Below are 26499 nucleotides of genomic sequence, written 5' to 3' on the forward strand. Positions count from 1 at the left end.
CAACTTGCACTAACTTAAAAATGATTCCTTTACAACAGTATTTCAGAAGTAACAATCATAGCCCACTTTTTTTGCTATCATGTACCAGAACAGTTGAATAGTTAAATATTCAAGTAGGAGTTATGTACACAAACATGCAAGTTAAAAGGAATAAATGAAATGCTCCACTTTATTAAGAAACCAAAAATACAAAACTGAAAAGTTCAAGGCTCCATGTACTCAAACACTACTGAAAAACGGCATCTTCAACTTAGTTTTGTTTACTAGCAGTACTAATATTGACCAAAATTAACCTCTACAGGATAGTGTTAAGAGTTGACATTTTCCACCATTTGTGCTCTAATTAAAGCTAGAGTTTCAAATTAAGAACTTGGTGCAGTTAAAAGTCTAGATATTTAAATAAATGTGGTTTTAGTTAATAGCTGTTTTGTAGCCAAGAGCTTTTTAGCTCAAACTACAGCTGTTTTTAGTTAGTGAATTTTAAGATGCTTGAGAGTTTGTTTAATCAGCTATAGCTCTACTGAATGATGTTCCATGCAAAGATACAGCTTTTAAGTCACCCAACAGACCTAAATGCCATTTATTTCTGGCTACTAAAAATAAAGAGCTCTGTGAAGGTATATTGTAGAACATATGAAGTTAGAGAGTTGAGAGACCGTATCTAATGGTAGCATATACAAGCTGAACTACACACTTTTCTCTCAAGACACCCTGTAGACCATAAACATTCCCATTTGCATGGGAATGTTGATCCAGTCACACTTACCAGTCAAGTGTTCACTGCTTTAGTTTCACCTGACAGTTAGTTCAGCTTTCCTCAGGTGCTTTAATTATATGCTTCAGGAAATCGAGGGAAGGTTAACTGTTAGCTCTGACTTAGCAAGAGGAGCATAACATGAGAAGCAGGAGGGAAAAGAACAGAGAAATGCAAGATGCAGTAGACAACCAAGTATTAGCCTCAATTGAAGAGCAGAAGACACTTTGAAGAGTTTTCCTAACAATGCATGAAAGTTGACTTACTTAAAGATACTTGAAATACAACTTTATTATCTAAACAAAAAAGAACAGGAATGACAGAAACAAGATTTACCACTTAACACTCTGATGTGACTGCAGCAGTCTTATATTTGAAACTCAAAAGGGGAAGTAATTGCAGTCCAAAAAACAATTCCAAAACATGAAGTTTTTTGTTTTGTGTTTTTTTTTCATTTTGTTTTGCTGCTTCTTTTTTTTTTTATTTTTAAACTGCCACATTCACTCCGAAGCCCATTCATCTCTTTCAGCATCCCAAAGATTAAGCACATGTTCTGCTCAGCTAGATAATAAAGTGGCAAACACGCTGCACCACTGACATCACAGGACAGTTGCCTATAAAACTAGACTTCTGACGCTGGGCTCCAGCTTCATCCCTTACAGGTCATCATCTTCATCTGGCAGTGCAGTGGTTTGAGCAATCTGGAACAAAGAAGTTACACTTAAGAACTGTTCTTCAGTTACTTGCCCCAGGAGTCCAAATACTAGTTATCAGGCAATCATTTGACCTTCGTGCCCTTTCTCACTTACCTGTAAGTCTTGCTCATACTGTGCTGCCAGTGCTGGGTCCATAACAACTTCAGGTGGTGCAAGAGCAGGCATGGCAACAAACTCCAAGTTAGGATCACCAATTAGCTTCCTAGCAAGCCAGAGGAAAGGCTTCTCAAAGTTGTAGTTACTCTTAGCTGAAATGTCATAATACTGCAAAAAAATACATATTATACATTATTAAAAACAAAGACATCTCTAACTGATATTTAGGGCATACCAAGATTAACATGCACATAATCAACTCTACTTTTACCTTCGTATTCTTTTTGACCATGACTTCTGTTTATGCTCTCAGAAACAGTTACAATTTAAGCGTCTAGAAACGTACAGTTTCAAGCAAACAGACAGAAACTGATAACTGAAAAGGAAGGTATCTAATCTGATCAAAGATGGAACTTTCAGGAGGCAATCATGCATCTATCTTTCCTGTGACTTGATCTACTTTAGTCTCACTTCTCTGTCATCGGATGAGATTCTGAGCAGTGAAAGCCAAATGCACACAAGCTCTTTAAGAACTTATCATAGCTTCTGCTGAAGACCACAATGGTCATCTTTAACATTACCACTTCCCCCTTCCCTGAAGTTAGGTTCAAACGGCCAATAGGATGTAAAGTTGAAATATTATAGCCCGTAGTGACAAAGGCAGAACACTCAATTACTGCATAGAACCCAACAGCAGTCAACAGATACAACAAATTCGATTCCTACCAACTCATGCCAACACACCTGGAGATTCTTCTTCCTGTGGAAGACAATGGATTTTGCCTTGACTTTTCTGTCCTTAATATCCACTTTGTTGCCACACAACACTATAGGGATGTTTTCACATACTCGTACCAGATCTCTGTGCCAATTCGGTACATTCTTGTAAGTAACTCTTGATGTTACATCAAACATTATGATGGCACACTGAGCTGCAAGAAAAGAACAGTCAAGTTACATCAGGAAGAGTAAGCACTTGCTTACAAGATCGGAGAGAGGAGGTACCCATAGAAATCCCACATGAAGGTTAAGCATCTGCATTAACTTTTCCCTTTCGGCTTCACAGCTGAGAGCCCACGTTCTGTTAACCAGTTCAATGCATGAGGCCACAGAACTCAGCCCATAACCATGCCCTCTCGCATCTTTAGTGCCAAATCTTAAACACCAGCTAGTTTTATCAATGCAACTGTCCCACTGAGTAACATGGTGCTGCACGGTACGAGAATATACAAGGATTACAAAAGTCAACTTTGATTTACACAAATATTTGACAGAAATTAGTTAACGCCTATTCAATTAATCTTGGACATCCTATTGAGGCTTTCAGGTAGGTTGAGAGCTTGTAGTCCACACCTCACGATGCTCTTGTCCAGAAGCGTTTTTCAAAGAACACACGCGCTTGACTCAATCCTGATACTTCTAAAGGAAAGGCAACAATGTCAAACTCCAATAATCCCTTGCAAAATTCTAAAGCTATGCAGGTGACTGAAGTACACAGAACAGAGCTTGCCCAAGCAGAAGAAAGGGACTCTAATCTGTACTTCTTTAGAAAGACAACTAGACTCTGGCATGGAGATGTACAGCTTCATCACATGTAAAATTTTACAGTTTGGGTGTTCCAAGCCCTTGCCTCAGCACAATGCGTTAATACAGATATAAATTCATAATAACTGAAGCACATACTTTCACCTTGTAATCACTGAATTTCATCAGCAATATCTTGTCATTTAAGGTGCACCCTTACTCTTCATTAAGAGCAAAGCCTGCAATAGCATACTGAAACACAATCTTAGAATATTCCTACATAAGCACAAGTTGCCTAGCAAAGGAAATGATTGTATCTACATAAAGAGTTTGAAGACCCAGAAACCAGTTCACGACTGCAAGCCACACTGACGGCTTTCAGAGTGACCAACACGAATAGAATGAAGGATTGAACTGCAAGAGGTACAGAATATTCCCAAATATACAAGCATCTTACCTTGGATGTAATAGCCATCTCGCAGGCCACCAAATTTCTCTTGGCCAGCTGTGTCCCATACGTTAAATTTAATAGGGCCTCTGTTAGTATGGAACACCAGAGGATGAACTTCAACACCCAGCGTTGCTACAGTAATAAGAAAAAGCAGTACATTTAGCAAGTCATGAATTGCAATTCTAATTGTAACATATTAAATCTCAAACGTTTCTTCAGACATACCTACATACTTCTTTTCAAATTCACCAGTCAAGTGACGTTTTACAAATGTTGTTTTACCAGTGCCACCATCACCAACCAGAACAAGCTGTTGACAGATAAAGGCAAAAAAGTCAAAGCAATACACTTCTAGAGACATTTATTAGTCATTTTAACATAAATACTAATTATTACTACAAAGACCTTAGTCCTACAAGATACTGCAAATGAAAGACTGAATTCCACATGAAGCAACTCACTGTACTAGGACCCCCCTATCACGCTGTAACTCTAGTCAGACTTATCTAGTTCCTGTAGCTGAAAACTACAATACACTGTGAATATGGTTCTACTAAACTATAAGTGACTGAATTAAGATTATTTGGGGGTTTCAACCTGAATGTGACTGTATTTGGAGAGGAATTCATTTAAGCACCCAAACTGGAGAAACTCACCATAATCTTACAATTTAAAAAAAAAAAAAAATACACCCCAAACAACTGCATTACTACCAACTGGAATACTCTAGACAAATACTGTAAGAAACACAAGTAACAGTCTTTCATAAGGTGGTCTTAAGGACTTCTGGCTGTTAACATAGCAACAAAAAAAAAAAACCCCACACAAACCACCAGAAACAGTTCTGAAACATTTAAAGTTTTCTTCCCTTAGCAATTAATACACAACAGAAACCAGACTATTCTAATTCACTCTACACACTATTTGCTGTGAACTTCACTTCTGAAATTTAAAAAACATTCTATAGGCAAAGCATCACTAAATTTTATTACACTAAATTACAAAGAGCATCAGATTGACACAACGCAACAGAATCTTTCTGTACAAGTTATATGCACTACTACAATAAACTAATTGCACCATTAAGGAGAGACCAGCACTTCAAAACCAAACGTACCAGCCACACCGGCACTCGACAGTCGCTCGTGCTACTTTCCTACTGAAGGGAAAAGAAAAAAAGAAAAAAACACGCAAACCACTCCCTTACCTTAAACTGCACTTGGGGCTCTACTTGGCTGGCCATGTTGGGTCTGCAGGGGAAATGGAAGCGTGTGAGCTCACAACAGGCGAGCCGACTCAAGGCCCAGCCGGAAGGGGCCGGGCGCCCTTTTCAGTTCCCAAACCGCCTCCCCAGGCGCGTGCTCTGCGCGCCCGTCAGCACGGCCGGCGGCGGGGCGGAGGCTGGGCCCACGCCGCACCCCCCCCGCCATCTCCGGCATTAGGGCGCGCGTGGTCCCGGGCCCATTCATGGGGCAGGAAGCGCCTCCTCGTCTCCCCACATGCGGCGGCAGGGCGCGCGGTAATGGCGGCGGCGCCTCCCCGCCCACCCCCGTAACGGTAGGCTGCCGCCGCACCCCTCCGGCTTTCGGGCTGGAAAGGGGAGAGACTGAGCCGCGGCCGCCGAAGGACACCTCAGCGAAGGCCGACCTCCGCCGCGCTCCACAGAAAGTCCTCCCCAGCCCACCCAGAATCAGTATCCCATCCCTCACGAGAAGCCCCCTTCTATTCGGGAGAGCCCAGAGCGAGTCCTCTGGGGCTCCCGGGCGGGGCCTGCCCCTGGCCGGGCCCCAGCCTCCCCCCAGCCCCCACCAGCGGGCCTAGCGCGCTCTCCCCGCCATGAGCCACCATGACTGAGCAGCGCGCGCCGCCTCCCCTCCCCCCCGCAGGCTCAGGCCGTTGGGGGCCCCGCTCTCTTTCTCCCCCTGAGTTCCGCCCGCCCTTTTATCGGGGATGGAGCAGCGCACAGCTCCTACCCGTCTACCTCTCCCGGTCCGAGGGGCGGGGGAGGAAGGACACCACACAAGTCAGGTACCACAGCTACAACGCTCACTCAGGCCTAGCCTTACTGCAACCCAACCCGTCTCCTACCCCCGCTCCTAGGCGGTAGCTAACGGTGACCGCCATCTCCACCACTCACACTTTTTAAAGCGGCCACACTTCCTCCCACCCACCTCTAGAAAGAAGAAGAGGCCGTCCCGACCCCGTTACCTTTCCCGAGGCTTCTCGCCGCGTCGCTCCCCCTAGTCACTGGGCGCTGGGAAGATGGCGGAAGCGCGGTTCAAATACCCGGAGAGCGACGCCGCGCGGCCACAGGCAGAGGGAGGGGTCGGCCGTCACGTGGTATGGGCCGGGCGGGAGGGAGCCGGCCGCGCGGCTTTTCGGAGGCGCTGCCGGCGGCTGTGGGTGCCGGCGCTGAGGGGGCCTGTGCTCCGCCCGCCGGGCCCCTCCGCCCGGAACGGGGCGAGCAGCTCGGTCCTGCCCCTCCGCGGGTGACAGTGGCCTAGCAACATTAGCCCTTTGGATAACCAGGAGCGGGGGGGGAGCGGTGCCTTTGTGACGCGGGCAGCAGGGCGCGCACGCACCGCGCCCGGCGGCGGCGAGTTTCCAGCCCGCTGGATTGCCCGGCGCCAGCCCTGCGTAGCCCCCGGCTGTTAGCGAGGGGACTGACCCGTGGTTCTAAGTAGCACCTTCTGTAAAGCCCGAGGTGTGCTGGTGAGGGTTGAGGCAGAGCCTCTGTGCCAGGCGGAGCTGCTCGGGGCGCTCGGCAGCCTCACGGTTTAATCATTAAAATCGCATCAGAAAGTGTTTTAGTCAGCTGATTATACTCCTTTCTGCGGACAAAGTTTAAAAACTGCATGTAGTTACTCAGAAAACCTACTAAACTGCCTCCAGCACGGTTTAATAAAGTGGTCTTTAAAAGCAACAGGAGAATTTAATTCAACAGCTTTCAGGTAAAAACTGCTGTGTTCAAAAGGACTTTCCTTAAATGTACCTCATTATTTTCAGTTCTTACACACAAACTGATCTACATTCACTAGAGAGTGCATTAATGAAAATAAAAGTTGTTTTGTAAGCCCTGGATTTAGAATAGTTCTCTAAGCTCTCAAGTCCAAACTTCAGTAGAAGTTGTTGAAAAACTGACTTTCAAAGAACATAAGTGTTTTGCATAGGTCTATAAATATCGAGTTCATGGGTTCACACTGATTTTTAAGATCTCTCATTTTTTTTACTCCAGTATACTTAAACAACTTTTATATGGTCTGCATAATGTTGGTTGGTGCACCCCATAATCTAGAATAAATGATTTTTTAAAAATATCTCTGGATTGAATTAACACAGAAAATATTTCATGGTGGGTGATATATACAAACATGGCTTATTTCTTGTTCATTCTCTACAGACATAGAGGCAATGTACACAGAAAGTGTTACAAGAGTTGTTGCACTCTGTTGCAATTTTTGCTTATTTGATAGTGTAACGCCAATACAAATGTTGCATAAGATTTTCTTTGTTGGAAAAATCACTGGCTTGTTGATCTTGCTTTCCCTTTTTTGGATGAGTTGGGTTTGTGGGTTTTCGAGCATTTTTGCTGCTCGCCTCTAGGTGTCAGGAAGGACATTTCTGAGAATATGTAACTCATCTTAAATTTTTCTCAGCACAATGCTATCTTTATAAAACCCTTGTGAATTGCACCTCTCTTTATAAACAGGCATGCATTTATAAATAGGAGCCCATAAAGCCGAATTAGTGGAGCAATCTGTAACTGTGTATAGAACACTCAGTGTGCTTTAGAAACTTTTCAATATTGTTACAAATCTATCAGTAAACTACTTTTTTCCTGCAAACAATACGGTAATACTATCTCATACTTTAATTTGGAATAGTTAAAATAGATTTCTAATTACAAAGTCCCCTATCATAGCATGTGAGCTCCTGACAAATATTTCGTTGTTATGAAGATAAATTACTACATGGAATCTAGTTTTTGTCATCTGTTTTAACATTATGTAAAAGTAAGTGTTCAGTTCAGAGGATCCACAAAACATCTGCTCCAGATAACCTCATTCAGCAAAGGCAACAAAACACTTCCAAGCACTCATCAGCAGTGTTAGATCACTATCTAGAAGATTAGAGTCCATAACATCACCAAGTAATCAGCAGAACAATTACTTTTAAAAGATCTTTACATTTCCTATATCTTGACTTAAGTCAACTGTGAACAAACGTAGCAACGCACTGATGCAGATAAAAGCACAGAGTAAAAGGCAGCCCTTACTAAGTAAGTGTCTGAGATGTGAATGAGGAATGGTACAAAAGGCAGTACTGGAGACTGACAGAGTCACAGAGCCAAACTGTGTATTTGAATATAACTGCTATATTAGTAGGAAACAAAATCATTTTGTAAACTGTAAACAAAGGCAACAATATATGCAGGCAAGCAATGAAAAGGAACATAAATGTACTTGCCAGTTAAAGCAGAGTTGCGGAAGCGTCTCTGGAATATGAGCTCAAGCAGGAATGGAGGTCTGCACACTGGTGTTCAAGGCGACAGGAAATTACACTAAAAGGTTTGAAGAGGAAATTAGTCACTTTCAGCATGGATAGGTAAAATGGATCATACAGTAGCAAAATTCAATCAAAATAATTATTCAAAAGACATACTTTATTCATTTTTTCACTAAGTAAAACATGTCTGACTGAAGGCTTCATTGAGAGACTACACTCTTAGAAGATAAGCATTGACTAGGTTAATGATGAAGGGCAGATGTAGATCTAAATTTTTTCAGAAAACAAAAATTAAGCAATTTACTCTCATTAAAGCGGTTTACATTGCTAATTCAGGATCTTTAAATTCCTGATCTAGCACTGGAATAAAATTCTTTAAATACATGAGGAAAATTACGAATTGGATTATTATGCTCAGTATCCAAAAGTAACATTTTTAGAATTTACAGTTGCTGAACATGTAATCTAGGAGATAAAGTCTGTATATGATAGAACTGAGATGCTAATAATTGCAGGTAATTGACTGTAGTCTGAGGCAGTACTTTTTAGCAAGCACTTTTTAGCAAGCAAGAACACATCACCACTGAGGACTTTCTGCCTTCCAGGGTATGTGTATGCTCCATTTCCTAGAAACTCCCAGGCCTTTAAGACATACCTGTTATTGTATACGTTTAGGACTTTGGCAAAGTTTTGGTCTTTTACTAGAGCCCTAAATATCACTTAACAGGCAACGTGTGTCAACACATTTTAGCTGAAGAGTTAAAGTAAGTCGATGGGTCACCTGCTCCATGGAGTGAGAGTGTGCAGCTTTCTTTTATTTTCTAGTCATGATACGGATCACTCTTAGCAGTTCTGTGGGTGAAGAGCAGACTGCAAAGGCATAGCTTAGTATAAAACGGCAAAGGGATGTGTCTGTGGCCTGTGATGAGCAAAGTGTCAGCGAGAAGAGGACACAGTCTGTACATTTTGGACTAAACATGAATTACATGAGGTTGATTGCAGCTTACCCACATCACGTACCACAAAAGAATAAAATTCAACTAAAAAATAATCCTATCACGACTTTTTACAACTCCTTCTCTCATGACAGTCTCCCAAAATTGCGTGTGTTGTAATTTCTTGTTGGGATGCGTCTAGCTGCGCCACTTCCTTGGGATGGGAACTCCCTTGCAGGGCCCCGTTCAGACACCTCAGTTCTCCAAGTATTTCTGTCTTTTGAGGAGCCTCTTTTAAGGATTTATGTGGCAACACTCTGCTCAGTCATACCTTCCTGACCGCTCTCGCATGCCGCCTCCCACAGACTAGGGCGGCCGCCTGCTCCCTCACGGCCTCTTCCCGCCGCCGCTGAGCGCGGAAGCTGAGGCGCAGCTGAGGAATTACCTCAGGACGGCGGCACAGCTGCGCCCGCCCGAGCAGCCGCCTCGCCGTGACGTCAGCAGCGCGAGGCGGGCTCCCAACGGGGATGGTTGCCGCGCCCGCCCTCTCCGCGCCCTCGTCCCTGCCCGCTTCCCCGCATGCGCGGCGCGGCCCGCCGTTGCCATGAGATTGGGCGGGGGTGGGGGCGTGGGCGGGCGCGGGGGTGGGGGCGTGGGCGGGCGCGGGGGGCCCTCGGCAGCGGGCGAGGAGTAGCCGGGGAAGCCTTGGGGAGGCGCTGAGCCGCTGCGGGGATGAAGGACCGTCTGGCCGACCTGGCAGAGGTGAGGGCGAGGGCTCGGGGCGGGTCAGGAGCGGCGGGGCGAGCGCGGAGAGCGGGGAGGCTCCCGGGGAAGCGGGGCGGCGGGCTGAGGCGTGGGGCGGGCGGGAGGGGACAATGGCAGCGGAGCGCGGGGGGCCGAGGGCCGTGCGGGCCGTTATCGCCGCCTGAGGAGGTGGCCAGCGGCGGGAAGGTCGATGCTCCGCCGTGGGCTCCGCGGAGCCAACGCCTCGGCCGCGTCCCTGGGGGCGGGCGGGTCTGCGGCTGCCGCACGCCGGGTTCCAGCTCCCTTCTCGGGGAGCGGGGCGGCTTCCTCCCGAGGGCCGACGGGCCGCGTCGGAGCCTGGGCATCTGGCAGCGAAGTTCGAGCTTCTCCGGTTTTTATAGATCACCTTGCCCCGCTTCCTCCTGACCTCCAGCCCGTTTCAGGCGTTAACGTTTTGAATGGCAGATAATCTGGGTAATAATTTCGTTTTCGAACTGCCCGTGCTGTAGTGGGATAGATTTTTCTGCTTGGGAACTGTTTAAGCAGTAATGCGTCAATAAAGCTGTCCGCAGGTTTTATTTTCTGCGTGTTTACAAAATGGTAGCTGGTTATGTTTATACGGTCTTTTCCTTTCCCTTATTTGTGCTTTGAAAGCAGTATCCTAAAAAAGAAGGGAGAGTTGGAGGGAGGTACCATCATGTCTGTCTTCAGCAGGATATGGCTTGGTTAAAATAAAAGGATATTCGACGTTTTTTTTTTTTTTTTTCCTGAAAAGAAGTGGAAATGGAGAATACACAGGAGTTCCTGTGCTAGTTCTAGGACTCCACATATATGTAGAAGTTGGCCTGTGTGAGCTGCATGCAGGTTTGGGGGTCGTTTGTCATAAAATTAAGTTCGTATCTTCTGGATCACACAATACATTTTAGAAGCTCCATCTCTAAGTGATGGAATCACCAGGCTTTTTATCTTCTCCTCCAAGAGGATGAATTGGCATCTGAAAAGTTTTCGCATTATTAGATTACAGTATCTTTACCAGGAAAGATGTTTTGGAATCATGCCAAAGAAATGTGTAATTTCTTTCAGGTATATTTCTTCCCTTTTCTGTTTCTAAACATGTCCAGGTTGTAGGAATACATGCCAGATTTCAGTGATGGTACATGCTTCCCAGAAGGTGGAGGCAGCAAACAGTGATCACAACTTGCTTTTTATTTTATTATCCTAAACACATAGGCTTCATTCTGACTGAGGGGAAGCAGCAGTGGTCTATTGTATGGGGTTTTTTAATTTAAAAAAAAAAATAACCAAACCGTAGCCACCCCCTTAAATATTGTTAAAAGTTTTTAAAGCAACTGTACATAGGGGTTTTTAAGCTAGATTTAGTATTTGACATCTGAAAACATTACTGTACTGCAGCAAGTTACTACTTTAACTGAAACATTACTGCAGCAAGCTGATACTTTAAACACAATAGTCAGTATTGCTGAAGTGCTTCGTATGTTCATCTACATAATTTTCACTGCCTGTAGAATTAACAGATAGCTTAGAGACTTAAAACTGAAGTTTTCTTCTAAACATCAAATGAAGGTAGAAGTTATTCTATTGTGTTACATGATGGTGGTCAGTTATTATCCTTGCAGCCTGCTACAGGGACATGTGTGAGCTGGACTGAGAAAAAAATAACCTTGATTGGAATTTCAAAGACAAGTAATAGTTGTGTTTTTAGGTCAAAAGCTGTTTTCAACTTCAAAGTTCAGTAATTAATTTGGTAAGACATCTCAGGCTAGCCTTATTTCTACGATTCTATAAGGTATGGGGAATGTCAGAAGTTTCGTAAGCCATCAGGATAGCTCCTACTTGGAGCTGAGAAATTATATTTCTGTGAATAGCTGGATTGTGTCATATAAACAAACTTTTGAGGGAACTTGATATAAGTCTGTGAATGTTTATGGAGTTGTATGGCCCGGAATTTCAGTCGCAAGGTCAAGGTATGAGCTGCAGACAGACTTCACTGGATTGCTCTTGGCATTGATGTGAAACTTATTTTCAGTTTTTTGTGATACTGCTTGTACTGAGGAGGGAAAGTCTAGGAGAAACAATATGTTTCTGCTAAACTCGATGAGAAAAGTGAGTTCTTGGTTGAATTGTGTGCTTGTCAAAAGAAGGTGCATCTCTTAAGTTGAAAAGAGTTAGCAAATAAGCTGTATTTTAGGTAAGTGGTGATTTAAGAATGTAGAGAATAGAGGTTGACAAGTCATCAGGTGTCTTTCAAGTGCTATTGTTCAAGGAAGGCTGTCCATAAATCCTTCAACAAATTGTAGACAGCAAATTGATCTGTCATTGCTGTTGTTGCAACCAAATGTGAAAGTGAAATGAGCGTGGAAGTGACTGCAGGGTGGGTAATCACAATTGCTTCCTTCCAGCCTGGCATCCACAAACAGGGCTTCTGAGTAAGATTTTTGTATCTTTCATTTGTTTAAGATTCACTCAGAGGTTCAATGTTTTACTAAGATCATCTGACCAAACTACAGGCTGACATGTTGAATCTCTTAGCTGATACTATTTTCATTGTTTTTAGTTCAATTAACTAAATACAGTATGTGGTTGTAAACAATTAGAAAGATTATTCTTTACTTAGTAAATGTAAGTAGAAGGTGTTCTTTTACATAGATAATGAAATTAAATGTCTTTAAAGTGTAGCTCATTCTTAAATATTAACTTATAACTGGTAGCTTTGTAGCAGTGCAGTCTCTGGTATGGGTAAAAGTTGGGTAACTTCATTGAGGCACAGACTTCCTTGCTTATTTGTATTAAGCAAGACTGTTGAGTACATTCCCTAAGGACAGATTCTTTAATATTGAGTTCTAGCAACCATCTTCCCCAAATGACAAAAAGTCTTTAATGGCACACAGCATTATGAGTGATTGGAGAGTGGTCCAGGAGAGCAGTAACATCTGAATTTCTTTTATTTCAGTTGAGGCATTATGGTTCTGCTGAGCATGAAAACCAGATGATTTCTGACAAACATATTGTCACAGGGCTTTATGCAGTCCCTGAATTTGCAGGAAAGGAACTGTCACAAAGTATAAGTAATAACTTTCCTTGAAGATTTGGGGCAGTCTTAGTAGATTTTGGTGCATAGATCATAATTGAGTATAACCTTTATTAGATAATAGCAGTGTTTGACATTGGATTAAATTGCAGAATTGTCGTGCAAATAATACACATTTCACGTAATTTAATAAAACCAGAAACAAAGGGCTTATTGGGTAATAGGGTCAGGGTTTAGGAGCAGAAAGTGGGTGTTAGAAGATCAAAGGCAGAGGGGCTTTTAATAAAAAGGAGTCTTGGACATGGAAATCCCTTAATGATACCTATCTTGTAGTTGTTTTTTTCTAACAGATAACCCATTGACTATATGGTAGAATAATATTGTATTCTAATTTTGGTTCAATGCAATTCAAACAGTCTGTGCTCTACAGAGGGACCTAGAGAACAGGGAAGGTGGAACTCTTTACCTTTATATGATGCATGTTAATTCTCTCTTGCTTTGGTAACATTTGAATCTCAGATAATGTCAAGATCCATATATTCTGCTGGACTGGCTCAAGGGTTAGGGAAGTGTGACTCGGGGAACATATTGGGCTGTGTGCCCTGGAGATCTGTGAGAGCCTGTCAACTTGAGCTTCTGCCTCCTTGGCTGCAATTCTAAGGGTTTATCAATTACATAATGCATGTATAGTAGTGTAGCATAATTATGTCTAAATTGGTGTGGAATGGCAGCCTTGAAAACACCCAAGGGCAAAACTAGTAAGCAGATGTTGATAGCTTTTTGTTCTAGTTTTCATTAGATGTTTACCTTATTGCATCACAAGTCAGTAGTCAGCACCCCTCTTAGTATTTCTTTGAGAGGGTTTGATTTACTGTCTCAGTAAACCAAATATTATTTTCAGTTCATGTAGGAATCACTGGGGAAGTATCTTTATGCTGTGAGAGAACATTTATATGCAAAATGGTGTTTTAGTAATGTTTATGACAGGTAATGAAAACTGTGACATCACTTACAGACTGGCTCTGTCCTGAATTTGTTTACAGAGGAGTACATGCCTTAGCATTCACAGCTTGTGGTATTTGGGTGACTTTCTTTGACCTCTCTGCTTATTTGTCCTCAAAAGAGGAAAACTAATTTTTTGACTTTGCAGACTATTGACAAAAATGCGTATGCAGTAGCAATGTGGAAGAAGTCATAATTGTTTCTGAACAGTATCCTGAGTTTTATTTCATAGATATGTTTTGTTGTCCTTTACAGGGTAAAGGAAATGAAGATGGGGAGACAGTTGTTGTTGAAAAGGACCATTTTATGGATGACTTCTTCCAACAGGTGAATGAATAGTTTTCACTGTACATTAAAGACTTACAGTTTTCTCTCCATGCCTTTTAATTTCTGTAATTAGGATTAACAATTCATCTATACCCCCCCCCAATATGCTTTGTTAATGGTATGTCAAATGTTGGTAACACATTTGCTTGTTTATTTCGGGGTATATTCTGTCTTTACTGCATAGAAGTGTTTTTAAACTACCTGTTGACAAGGAAATTGCTTATAGAATTTTAAAATCTTTTTTATTAAGAATAGTAGCACTTGAGTTTTTGGCCATACAGAATATATTTGCTATTAAGAATAGCATTTTTTCTTTAAAAAAAAAAAAAAAAAAGAGAGGCAAGCTGTTTAAATGTCAGCATTTCTGCTGGGACTTCTGTCAGATACTTACAAATGTTGCAATGAAGTACTTTGATTTTTATTACCAACAATTTTTTTTTCCCAAAAATCTTTGCCCTGAATTATTCTAATGTTTTCTTTGCCATATTTCTCTTCCTCTAGGTTGAGGAACTTAGAAATAATATAGCAAAAATAGCACAAAATGTGGAAGAAGTGAAGAAGCAGCACAGCATTATACTGTCAGCACCAAATCCTGAAGGAAGTGAGTATCATTTCTTTAGATTTCACGTATATGTGGCTAGATACTCTGAAATAATTCTTTTTGTTTGTTTTAGCTATCTATAGGAATAGAACTTCAAGTGTTCAGAATGCAAAATGTATCACAACTTGTTTCTTTACATATTTCCATATTTAATATTGAATTAATATTTTCATTTGCTTATTTTTACCTTTTTTAACTCTCATTTGAATAAATACATTTTCAGAATATTTGTTGCATCATTCAAACCTTTGCTAGACCAAAACTCGGTTTAATATGGTATCTTGAAATTGATACCATATTAATTCATTAAGTCTTCAGAAACTTAGAGGCTACTTGCATTTCTTTTAATTAGTGAAAATGTTGAAGTTGTCAACTGAAGCTCACACAGTAGAGCCATAGTCTTCCCTATATTCTTCAGCAGGGGCAAGATCCTGTCTAGCACTAACTTTAGCAGCTGCTTCAGTGGTAGTAAGAGTTCCATGCTGGCGCCCTGTCTTTAGCAGCTGTAACCCCAAAGCTGAAAGTGAAGATGTGCTTTCTGAACAGAGAACTCGAAAGTTTAGGGAACTTACCCAGAAACATGGAACCTTCTATGTTCTCAACACTTCTTTATTCAAGGCATGCCTGGGTTTGTGGGCAGGGTCTAAAGAAAAGGGAAGAAAGGATGCTGGGGTATTTTTGTGGAATGTTGCAATGCTAACTTAACATTTACTGTCTTGTTTATGAAAGCTTTGATGTTAGTTTTTCTTTTCCCCCTATTTTCTTTGTTTGTAGATGGGCATAAGTTTGTATTCTTATAAATGATTTTGCAGACTGCTTTTTGTCTTAACAATCGTATACAGTCAATGACACTCAGGTTTAATAACAGTTCATTTGAATGTTTAAATCTGTGGTCTCGGCTCACTTATCTTGTGTTTGTGCTAAAAATTGTGCTCATTAGTGCATCTGAACTGTGTAGGAACATGATATTGCTTGTAAGTAATGTACGCTCTTGTGAATCTAGTGTCTTCAGTAAACCCAATAAAAGAGATCTAGCTGAGTTCTTAATGAACACTCTATATAATATTCTTCAAAAAATGTAGGTAGTGCATGGTACGGTTATGTTAATAAGGGTAAAAGCAAGGACTCCATGGGGAAAAAAAAAAAAAAGAGAAATCTGTATTTTCACTTGATAGACTTCAGTGAACTTTCATTTTGACCAGCAAATGAGTATTACCCTAAAAGTGTTACGTTAAGAAAAAACATGGAATATTTTATCGCCTGGTTTAGTTGGTAATTTGGCAATAACATTTCCCAAGTGTAAGGGCCTGTCATAAGAAGCAGGAACCTGATAGTATGCTGTTGCAAAAATTGTATTTAAAATATTTAAGAGTATAATAAACCACTTCTCTGCATGGTTGTACTGAATACAATTATGAAATTGCAAGGTAGAGTTGTAGATCGTTGCTGGCTAGCTATTATCAATCATTAACAGTTCTTTAAAAAAAAAATTTTTTTTTCAAGGAACAAAGGAAGAACTTGAAGAATTAAATGAGGAAATAAAGAAGATTGCTAATAAAATCCGAGCCAGGTTAAAGGGTAAGTTGTGAGGAGAAATAAAACTACTGATGCTTATAATGGTTTGGGATGGTAGCAGTGTTACAAACTTAAATGCGTTGCACCTGAACTCCTAAACTTTAAAAGCTCCATTTTGTATGTGTAAATTGTATTGTACAGCTCTTTTTTTTTTTTAAAAAAAAAAAAAGTGAACCACCTCCCTGCCAACTAGTTTACAGCCCATGTCAGTGACAGTATCATCCTCTACTTTATTGCTCGTTGGCAAGCTCCACTGCTGATAAATACCAGGTCTCAGCACGGCCTAGTTTGTGGAACAGCACAAAGAGCTTGCTTGCTTTCGGAAACAACCTAGAGAATTACAATGCAAAGTAATTCCTCTGTGTAGAAATGTATTCTGCAACTGAAATGCTGGTTTTTGGTCATGATCTTTTGAAAGATTAACTGCAAAAAGACAGTCTCCATGGTATATATGTGTATATAGGGAATTGCTCTAGAGCACCTATTGTATTTTAAATTCAGACTAGCTAGTTTTGCTGTGGCTTTCCACTGTGAGTATGTATTAATTGTTTAGCATAGGTTTTGAAATATATTGAGTGTTTTAATTTTACTGTGTTATAATTACTATATGCTTTTGTTCTTCCATAAACACTAGGGTATGGTGTTTATTGTTTAAACTGTAAGAGCAGCCCATTTTTTTATACCCTTTGAAATTTTTCCAGAGTAGTAGACAGTAGTGTAACTCTGTGAAGAGTATTGAAGTAGTTACTGTGTTTTAAGATCTGTACCAACTATAAAAATTGTTTTCAATTTTTATATGTGTGTATATGTATATATATCACTGCCACCCCTTCCTCCCCCTGAAATGTTAAGCATGTCTGTGGGGATCTTGTACGTGAAAAAAGTAATAATAGTATTTACAAAGTAACTGAGCTACACTGTTAAATAATTATACTAAATATTGACTCATAATATTCTTGTGTTGTTCTTAGCTATTGAACAAAGTTTTAATCAGGGTGAAAACGCTAATCGGACATCAGTGGACCTCAGGATAAGAAAGACACAGGTATGATCACTTTCTAAGTTTATAGAAGACAAAAGGATTCTAGTAAGTCAGAGAATGAGTTTCACTTTTCTGAAATAGTTTCAAAACTTAATGTTCTGTTTTGTTGGAATGTAAATAGTACTTTCAGTTGTCGTGCCAGTAGTATTTGCTGTATCAAAAAAAATAAATTTTTTTGTTCCACATTTTTAAATCCTCAAAAAACAGCACTCTGTATTAGCTCACAAGTTTGTGGAGGTCATGACGGAATACAACGAGACCCAAACTCTTTTTCGAGAGCGCAGCAAAGGTCGGATACAGAGACAATTAGAGATAAGTAAGTGACTGAATACACTTTTTTTAAAAAGTTGAATTGTATTGTTAGTACCTCCCTTGTTTGTGTTTATTTAAAGATGGTACAAAGCATCACACATCTTGGACATCTTCTTGAATCATGTGAGGGAAAAGAAACAATTTTGCCATATGGCAAGAACTCTTTGATGCTACTCTTCAGAACAGCTGTAAAGCAAATAGAGAAAACTCCCTAAATTTTTTCTTCTATCTTGAAAATTATTAAGGAAAATATCTTTTTCCTTTGTTTCATTTATTTCCGGTGTTGCCACTTTTAAACAAAACATTAAGAAAAGCTGCATTCTGAATATAGCAAGTGCCAGTAAAAGCCATTCCAAAATTAACATGCTAAAAAGGACAGCATCTCTTTTTTTATGCTATGCTATTTTTGCCAATAAGAACATTTGTTAAATTCAGCTGACAAAATCAGTGCTGCTGTTAAATGTACTCTTAATCATTTATTGACTGACTCACACTTGACTTATTTAATCATTGATTGTTACAAGGAATATCCAGAAAGGTACCTGACTCTGAAATACAGTGTCTGAGGTGTCTAAAAAAAATCCATGACATCTTGTACCCAAAATTAGCCTTTTTTAATATCTCCTGTAAAAGCAAATATATTGTTGAAATAGGAAATGCAAACAGAAGAGTTTGCAAATTATAAGAAGACTGCTTTTCACATGCTTCTCAAATTTCTCATTAGCCTCTTATGCTAATGGTTCATTTCAGCATTTCAGTGAAGTTTATCAGGCAACTTAAATTCTTCTTACCTGTATGTTTGAGGGGAGGCACCCTAATACCTCAGGACATGGTTCTAAAGGTTTTAAGTTAATGATTTTATGACCCAATTAGAGCCTTCAGCTTTTCCTCAGCACTAAAAATTTTCAAGCAGATTTTGCAGCATCTTGTATTAACTTTGGAAAGTAATATTCAAACTGTAACTTTCATCTGATAGGACGGGATCATGTAAGTTATTACAGATATTCAACTTATTTTATTTTGGAAGAACGGGGCTTGATACGTAAGTTTTAAAACTGTACAATACAAATCACTTGAATGTGTTGTGTAACTCATAACATACCTGTGTCATCAATAAGATTCAGTTTGCTTAAATATGCAATGATAAACTACATAAATTGTTAGATGTATTATGAAAGTAGAAGTGAATATACTCTGTAAGTAATCATCTTCTCTGTGTGGAATATGAATGTAATCCTGTGTTGGTAAAATCAAATTTATGTAAAGATTTTATTGCCCACACAGTGGTGGGGAGTGGGCAAATTAGGTGCCAGTGTGACATGACTGAAAAGGTAAATATTGAATGTTACATAAATACTCTGTATCTCAAGTTCTTCCTTCTGAAGAACACTCCACTTAACAAGGTTGGTATGTACATTGTAAATGTTTCTGATCAAACTCTTCAATTGGACCAAAAAAACCCCAAAACCAACCAACAAAAAAAACCCTCACCAACCAGGAATTCTTCACTGCAGCTTTGAATCTACATTTGTTTTGACTATTACTTGATATTTTCTCTTTTTCATATGCAAAATGACAGTAATGGCTAAACACTGCATTGTTTTATCCTGAAAAATGTTCAATACAAGAATTTTCTTTGGATTGTCATCCTTCTGGTATGGTAAAATTTTATGTTCCATAATGAGTAAGTGATGTTATGTGAAGTACTGTTGTTTTTATCCTAGCTGGAAAGACGACCACTGATGAGGAACTGGAAGAAATGTTAGAGAGTGGTAATCCTTCAATTTTCACTTCTGATGTATGTATTTCTGGTCCAGTTATGTCTCTTCTATTCTGCTGCTTCTGCTATTTAGAAGTGTGTCAGTACATACTTATTTATGTCCATATCTTTTTTTCGTTCTCCTGAAGATTATATCAGACTCTCAAATAACTAGGCAAGCTCTGAATGAAATTGAGTCACGTCACAAGGATATTATGAAACTGGAATCTAGCATACGGGAACTCCATGAAATGTTTATGGACATGGCAATGTTTGTTGAGACTCAGGTAAATTGAACCAATTCAAACACATTTACGTAAGTGGGATTTTTTTTTTTCCCCAGTCGTCCTCTTTGAAAAGTGCAGAAACAATTGCTTGTATTCAGATAGTACAGACTTTCAGTGGTTTTTGACTGTGATTAGAATATATGAAAGTTAATCACTAAAGATTTTTCGTTTTGTTTTAAACAAATGTACAGTCTAGATGTACTTGTATGCTATGAATAACTAAGCATAGACTTTCTTTTCAGTTGATATACTTAATGTTTCTTCAATATGCTTATATTGCAATATGCTTGACCACTTTGTGCATGTTTAAGAACAACTCTCTCCTGGAATGTTGGCTAATATCTTAGGAATTTAGGATTCTCACAGATGTGGTAAAGGCCTACTGTGGTAGAATAAAATGAGCGTTAGCAAGGATGTACGCAACTTGCACATAGTACAGAGGTACGATTATTGTTGTAACTAACATGAATGTAAAGGGATTGACAAGTCATTCAGGTAGTCTCTTATATTCATAAGCTTTGGCTTGACATGTATGTAAATTCATTCTATTTGTAGTCTTTATATACAATTATCTGACAAAAATATTTTTAACTTCTGTTCTTAAAATCCTTTGAATTATGCAGGAAAGCGAAAAGAATAATGTTCAAGGGAGAAACTTTCCTGAAAAGGACTGTGTGTTTTGTTGGGGTTTTTTTTGTTGGGTTTTGTTCTCAAAGCCCTGTGTTGCTTTGATATTAAATATACAGCCAAGGCAAATTAGTAGCAGTTTTCTTTTGAATTAGAAATGAACAAAAGTTACTTGTGCATCATTCTTTAATGCTTTGCTGTTTACTGCTGCTGATTATTTCTTCTGATGGACAGAAACACAGGTAATAGACTTACTGTAATTTTTCACCAATCCTCCATTTCATTACCAAATTTCATTCATCATAATTAATTTGAATGTTATGTATTGGCATTTTAAACCCTCAATTCTGAGGAACTTTTGAAGTTGCTATTATGTGTGTGTGTTTTCTTAGACAGCTGTTGAACCTTGTGTCAAAATAGTCAATATCCTTTCCCACTTCCAGGCACATCAGGGATTTCTGATCTCTTTAGTATGTCAGTTTTAGTTTTGGCTGTTAAAACATACCTCACATTCAAAAGTATGTTTTCAGGTGTTCAGTATTTGTTCCTGCAAAGGGAGAAATATGCCTGCCCTGCCCATGAGTGTTCCTTGTTTAGTTAGAACTTTGAGCCCTTGCTTCTCATTCCCTTTTTCCTTTACACATCAAAGAAGAAAAAATGTCAGCCACTAATATGTACATTACTCACTTGTTTAAAATAATTGTTGATGTTCACTAGCCTTTCTTCTCTTAGGTTCATTAAACAAGGATCTCTGGATTCCAATAATAAAATTTTTTCTTCAAAATTTCATTTTAAGGGTGAAATGATCAACAACATAGAAAAGAACGTGATGAATGCTTCAGATTACGTGGAACATGCAAAAGAGGAGACAAAAAAGGCAGTTAAATATCAGAGTAAAGCACGAAGGGTATGCTATCTTTCCGTAATTGTGCTAGTCAGTGTATTAACTTAGCACACTGTGAAGTGACCTTCAATTTGATTTTTTGTTGTTGTAGTCAGTCCTTCAAGGCAGAATTAATACATGCATTTTACTTTTTTGTAGTTGTGATATTTAAAATTAGATTAGAAAACGTAGTTATAAATTAGTATATGACAGAGGAAGATTTACCAAAGGATTTTAGAAATAAACAAAAAAAACCCATAAACCAGAAGAAATCAGAACATTTCCAGTGTGAATTAGTTTGTTAATATTAAAAATTGATATTACCAGTAGAGGACAGAAACTTCTTGTACTACAAAAACAGAGAAGCAATTCATGCACAGCTAAGGCTATGTTCACAATTTTCTACTTTAAAAGCTGTTGTTACAGAGTGTAAAAACCCCAAAAGAATTTAATATATTATGCTAGTAGATAAATTCACAGGTTCTTCTTATCAACTACCATGATACCTTAAATTATTCAGACTCTAAATAAGCCTAAAGGTTTTTTGGATCTTTATCACTGGTAAACTTACCTGGATTTATAGCTATATCACCATGTTAGCAGGAAAAATAAAATTACTGGTTTTGCTGAAGCACACTTACCCCCTTAGAATTCCATCTGTAATTACTCTTTTTACAGATAACTACTTTTGTCCTCTTGTAAATGTACTGTATTAGGGGGATCTTCCCTCTGGAAAGGGTGATGTTAAAGCATGACATTCAGTTTTGTGGAGGAATTGAGTTCAAAGTAATGTTCAGGCATTTTCCATTGGCATGGAAACTTGTTTTGTGTTGTAATATCTTTCTTCCCCTCAGAAAGCCATATAATGTATTCTGAAATCAAACTAAATAATTTATTTATATATTTTGTAACTGTATTATTGCAAAGGGAATGAAGTGTTCCTCTGACATTATAATTTCCCCTTTTGAGATGCTGTGCAATTTTGTGAGGCTTTTTATGGCGAGTTTGATTTGAGGGAATAATATATCTTTATATAGACAGATATCTACATATAGATAATATGCCTGTTACATTTAAAAAATTATTTTAAGAAGTGTCAAAAGAGCCCACTTAATGTATTTGTAAATGGTGGTCTTCTCATCTTTGATAACTATGTAGGTATTAATCACACTAGTTTACCTGTAAACACTGTTGTAAAATGTTTATTATGCATGCAAGAGTATACAGATAAATTTATCTCAATTTGAGAATACTGCAGGCTTTAGTAAAAATGAGTGTGGGTCTAAAAACTGACTATTTTAAAAATTCTGAAAATAAATGCAAGTCTTAATGTTTTTAATATTAAAATAATAATGCCTTGTTTTTTGACAGAAAATGTGGATAATTATCATTGTGTCATTGGTGTTGATTGCCATAGTTGGTCTAATTATTGGTTTGTCTGTTGGTATTCGGTGATGCTTGGATAACCTCAGCATGCATGACTTCCTGCCAGTGTGGCAGTAAGTAACTAATCAACTAATTTTGCTCTTTTTTTGCTCTGGTCACTTGTACTGTTCTACTAACCCTAATCTCTGCATACTATAAAAGTGCTAAGCCTGTGAATATTGAAAATGGACATCTAGTGGTATGCTGCTAAATTTACAGAGTGCAATCACTATGTAAGACTTGTAAACACAGAAGGAAATAAGACCAAAAAGTCCAATTACTGTCTCGCAGTCCTTTAAAATTTTTTTTAATACTGAAAGTTCACATCAGCAAACAATCTGCACTAGGATATGGAATACTAGTTGCACTTGGAACTTCATCAAGTGGGGTTTTCTATGGTTTTAAGTAGAGCTTTCATAAAAGTAGATGTCTACAACCATGAAGCTAAAAATTTCCTAAAATTTCTTACTTCAGATCTGTTTATGAATACTAGACTAAATGAAACATTGGGAAGTAACAATGTATTTGTAAAAGGAAGTCTGTAAAGATTCTGACTGGAGTTTTAGGACATAAATTTGAGATTTCTTTCAATCTTCAGATTTTTGCTGTACTAATCTACCATTTCTTGTGCAGATAACACCTATTTAGGCTAAGTAGAAAATAACAGTTAACTCTTCTGAGTGCAATAGAAACTCAACTTTCTTCAAACTATATAAGTATCTTCAGACTATATATGAAGCGCTGTGAGCAGGGTGTCATTTCAGACAGCTAATCAGGAATTCGGTTTTCTGTACTAACACTTCTTATATTGAAGTTTTTAGTTCTGATGTTAGTTTCTTCTCAGCTTTGATTTATGGGTAGATAACAGGATTTACTGTATTATTGCGTGTAGTCAGAAATACCGGACCTAACGGCAGACTTTGATGCATTTGCATAGAACCCATTTCTTTTTTTTGCTTGCAGCTCTTCTGAGCTATTACCTACACAGTGTTTTCAGTGACGTTTTATTGAGTTCCATTAAGTGTACAATTGTAAAGGTTTGAGCAGGCTACAAATATTTATCCAAGGAGGGTGGCAGTAAGCAATGTTACTGTACTTAGACTTGACCTTGATAAGTAAATGTTCCCTATTGCATCTGTTTCTGTACGTAATGATGTTTACAGAAGTTGGGTATGAGTAATAACAATTCTGTGAAGCAAAATACAGAAATGTTACACAGATAGCTCTGTCTTGTAACTATGGTTACATGTATGTTAGAAAAGAAAGATCAACAACAGGAAATCATAGCAGTAAGTATTCTTTAGAAAGAAAATCCAAACACTCAGGTATCAGTATTATTAATTTTCTGTGGCTATGCATGTATTTAAACAGTTCTGTATCTGACAAGGTATTTCAATCTCAACTTTTCTCTCTTTTTTTTTTTTTTTTTTTCCAGAAATTGTTGTTCATAATTATATGTGTAACTGTACTGATTCTGATACTTGGAATTATCCTAGCAACAACACTATCATAGCAAGCACATTCCAAGAGTTACGAACCTTCAGGAACTCCAAAATACATCGTCAGTAAAACCAAACCTTTTTAATAAATGATGCCTTACGCTGTTCCGTGATGATGACCTATCACTAATGGTTAAAAATGAAAACAAAATCACTCTTAATGTTTACTCATAAATGAAGATCAGAATGTATTAAGATATGTATAGATTTTCATCATAAACTATACATTTGTAAGACTTAAACTTACTCTTAATTGTTTTGAACTAAAGTAACTTAGGATTTTTTTAATGTCTCAGTGTTACAAACAATTTAAATAGGGAGTTGAGAGACTATTGAGTTTTGCCTGTTTGGCGCTTTTTCCTATTGCTAATATAATTCTAATCATGTATTTTAGTACCTTACCAGTGCTGCTTTTGTTAGCACTCTTGTGAACATTTTTGAGATGTAGCCTTGTCTTTAAGTGTATTAATTATTTAGTCACCTTAACCTATGTAAGCTTTATACTTAAATTTTTTTCTCCAACAAGTGCTAAAATATTTTATCCTGAAAAGACTACTTATTTAACTTGTCTGCCTGTTGCATTACACTTGAGAAGAAAAAAAAAAAAAAGCAGCTTTTTTGCTCTTTCCAGGTTTATTTTTTTCTTTCAATGTGACTAAGGTTAATTGCTTTAAATACTTCCTTGCCTTTATAATAAAAAGTTAGTTCCAACATTTCTGGTAAAAGAATGCAGTAATGAAACACACCAAATTTGAACTTGAGCAGATAATTTTACAAGTAACCCTTGTGCAAAGAAAAGTGATGGATCAGTTTAGCCTTATTGTTCATGTGACTATGACAAAAAACACACTTTTTCTCTATAAAGTCAAGTCAAGATTTCTTATTCAGAAGCTTGCTCATGCTGATGTGTGAATATAGCACATAGGGAAAAACTCCCTCAGAAAAGTCTGAAACATAGTACAAACTAAGACACTGATTTGTTATGGAATTTGTGGTATATAACATATATGAAGTGTTTTAGTATACATGTATCTGTTGTAATGCTAGCTTGCAAGACTTGAAAGCTTGAAAGACTTCAAATGTAACCAAATAACCGCATTTAATGTTATAGGTTATTTTTGTATTTTGTGTGTAAAATATTTGTAACTTGAATTTTTGACTTATTGTTTAAGGATATTCATGTAGATATGTAGATATATTTACACTGTAAGAGAATTAGAGGAAAGTGTAATATGTGCCTTTTTAAACACAGCCTAAAATTTTACTTGTCAATGTTTGCAAATACTCTGCTGCAATGTTTAACTGCAATAACTCGGTCCTGAAAGGTTAGAATCCTTAAACTTCTGTTTTGTGGAAATATCTGAGATCAGAGTTACTCAGTAAACTATAGTTCAGTCTGTTGACGTAATGAACTTCAGCAAAGTTTACAGTTTATATTGTATGTATGAATATTATTGCTTTGCTGTCCAAATATACTGTGAATGTGCTGGAGCTATTCAGATGTCAAACATGTTTAAAAAAGAAAAAATATTATTGGTCCTTTTGCAAGTCAGCCATAAAGAAGTTGCTTGAAAAATGTTGTCTTTATTAATGAACAAATTTCTTTACCTCTAAATCCAGAACACTCACTGATGTTTGTGAGGAAGTTTACATGCAAAGTAAGGAAAGACTGGTTGCCTTACTACTTGTTCTAGGTAAAATATATTTTTATTCTATAGTTCTCTAGATTTTTATCAGTAAATATTATTTATACAGATACACAAATTAGATTGGGGGGGAAAAAAATCAGTTCTGCTGTTTAACAGCTGGTTACCTAAAATGACCCCCAAAATCCTGTCATGTTGAATTTTTTTATTTATAATGCAATAATTTGCCCATCAAGACCGGAAATTTGAATAGGCCACTCCATACTTTTTACTTGTTATATAGCTGCCTCAGTGAGTTTGTTTTAAAACAAAACTTGTTTTTCGCATGAACCTCTTTTCTGTTAACATTGGAGGGGAGTAAATCTCTAACCTATGCACTAATAAATTTATCTAAGCAAGTATCTTGTGGCTATTTTTATATTCATGATGTTATTGTGACCTTGGTGAATATTTCCAGTAAGTGTTTGAATAAGGCTGGTAGGTTTTTGCAAGGACATAGGTCAAACAACTGATACCTGGGTCTTAGAGTAAAGGTCTTAATAGTGTATTTCCTGAAACTTTTTACAAAAAAAGCTGTAGAGATGATCGAAGTATGTGTAGAGATAATTATGAAGACATTAATGAGATTTATTAGTTTAAGCTGTGCCCATGGAATTTTGCTTTAATATTCAACTTGAAGAATATGGGAATTATTTATTTGGATAAAGGTATTCATGTATTCTCAAAAATTCCTCACACA

General features: G+C 38.3%; 2 protein-coding genes across 4 annotated transcripts; one reads left to right on the plus strand and one right to left on the minus strand.

Moving 5' to 3' along the window:
• Positions 1-141: 141 nt before the first annotated feature.
• RAN (RAN, member RAS oncogene family) lies at positions 142-5990 on the minus strand. 2 transcript variants are annotated; one of them, XM_068412549.1, is made up of 7 exons: positions 5713-5990; positions 4749-4791; positions 3767-3851; positions 3548-3673; positions 2311-2498; positions 1564-1734; positions 142-1455 (listed from the first exon to the last, which is right to left on the minus strand). In XM_068412549.1, exons 2-7 carry the CDS (start codon positions 4782-4784, stop codon positions 1411-1413), a joined length of 651 nt encoding a protein of 216 aa, XP_068268650.1. In that variant the 5' UTR covers positions 4785-4791; positions 5713-5990; the 3' UTR covers positions 142-1410. The 2 variants fall into 2 exon arrangements, with proteins under 2 accessions (XP_068268650.1, XP_068268649.1); XM_068412548.1 differs by having other exon boundaries at positions 5750-5988.
• Positions 5991-9651: 3661 nt separating this feature from the next.
• STX2 (syntaxin 2) lies at positions 9652-26161 on the plus strand. 2 transcript variants are annotated; one of them, XM_068412256.1, is made up of 11 exons: positions 9652-9744; positions 14033-14104; positions 14606-14705; positions 16209-16283; positions 17252-17325; positions 17530-17638; positions 19359-19432; positions 19543-19680; positions 21104-21214; positions 22562-22610; positions 24051-26161. In XM_068412256.1, the coding sequence occupies exons 1-11, from the start codon at positions 9715-9717 to the stop codon at positions 24182-24184; spliced, it is 966 nt and encodes a 321-aa protein (XP_068268357.1). In that variant the 5' UTR covers positions 9652-9714; the 3' UTR covers positions 24185-26161. The 2 variants fall into 2 exon arrangements, with proteins under 2 accessions (XP_068268357.1, XP_068268356.1); XM_068412255.1 differs by lacking the exon at positions 22562-22610.
• Positions 26162-26499: the final 338 nt, after the last annotated feature.

Source organism: Nyctibius grandis, chromosome 14 (assembly GCF_013368605.1).
Source record: "Nyctibius grandis isolate bNycGra1 chromosome 14, bNycGra1.pri, whole genome shotgun sequence".
NCBI lineage: Eukaryota > Metazoa > Chordata > Aves > Nyctibiiformes > Nyctibiidae > Nyctibius > Nyctibius grandis.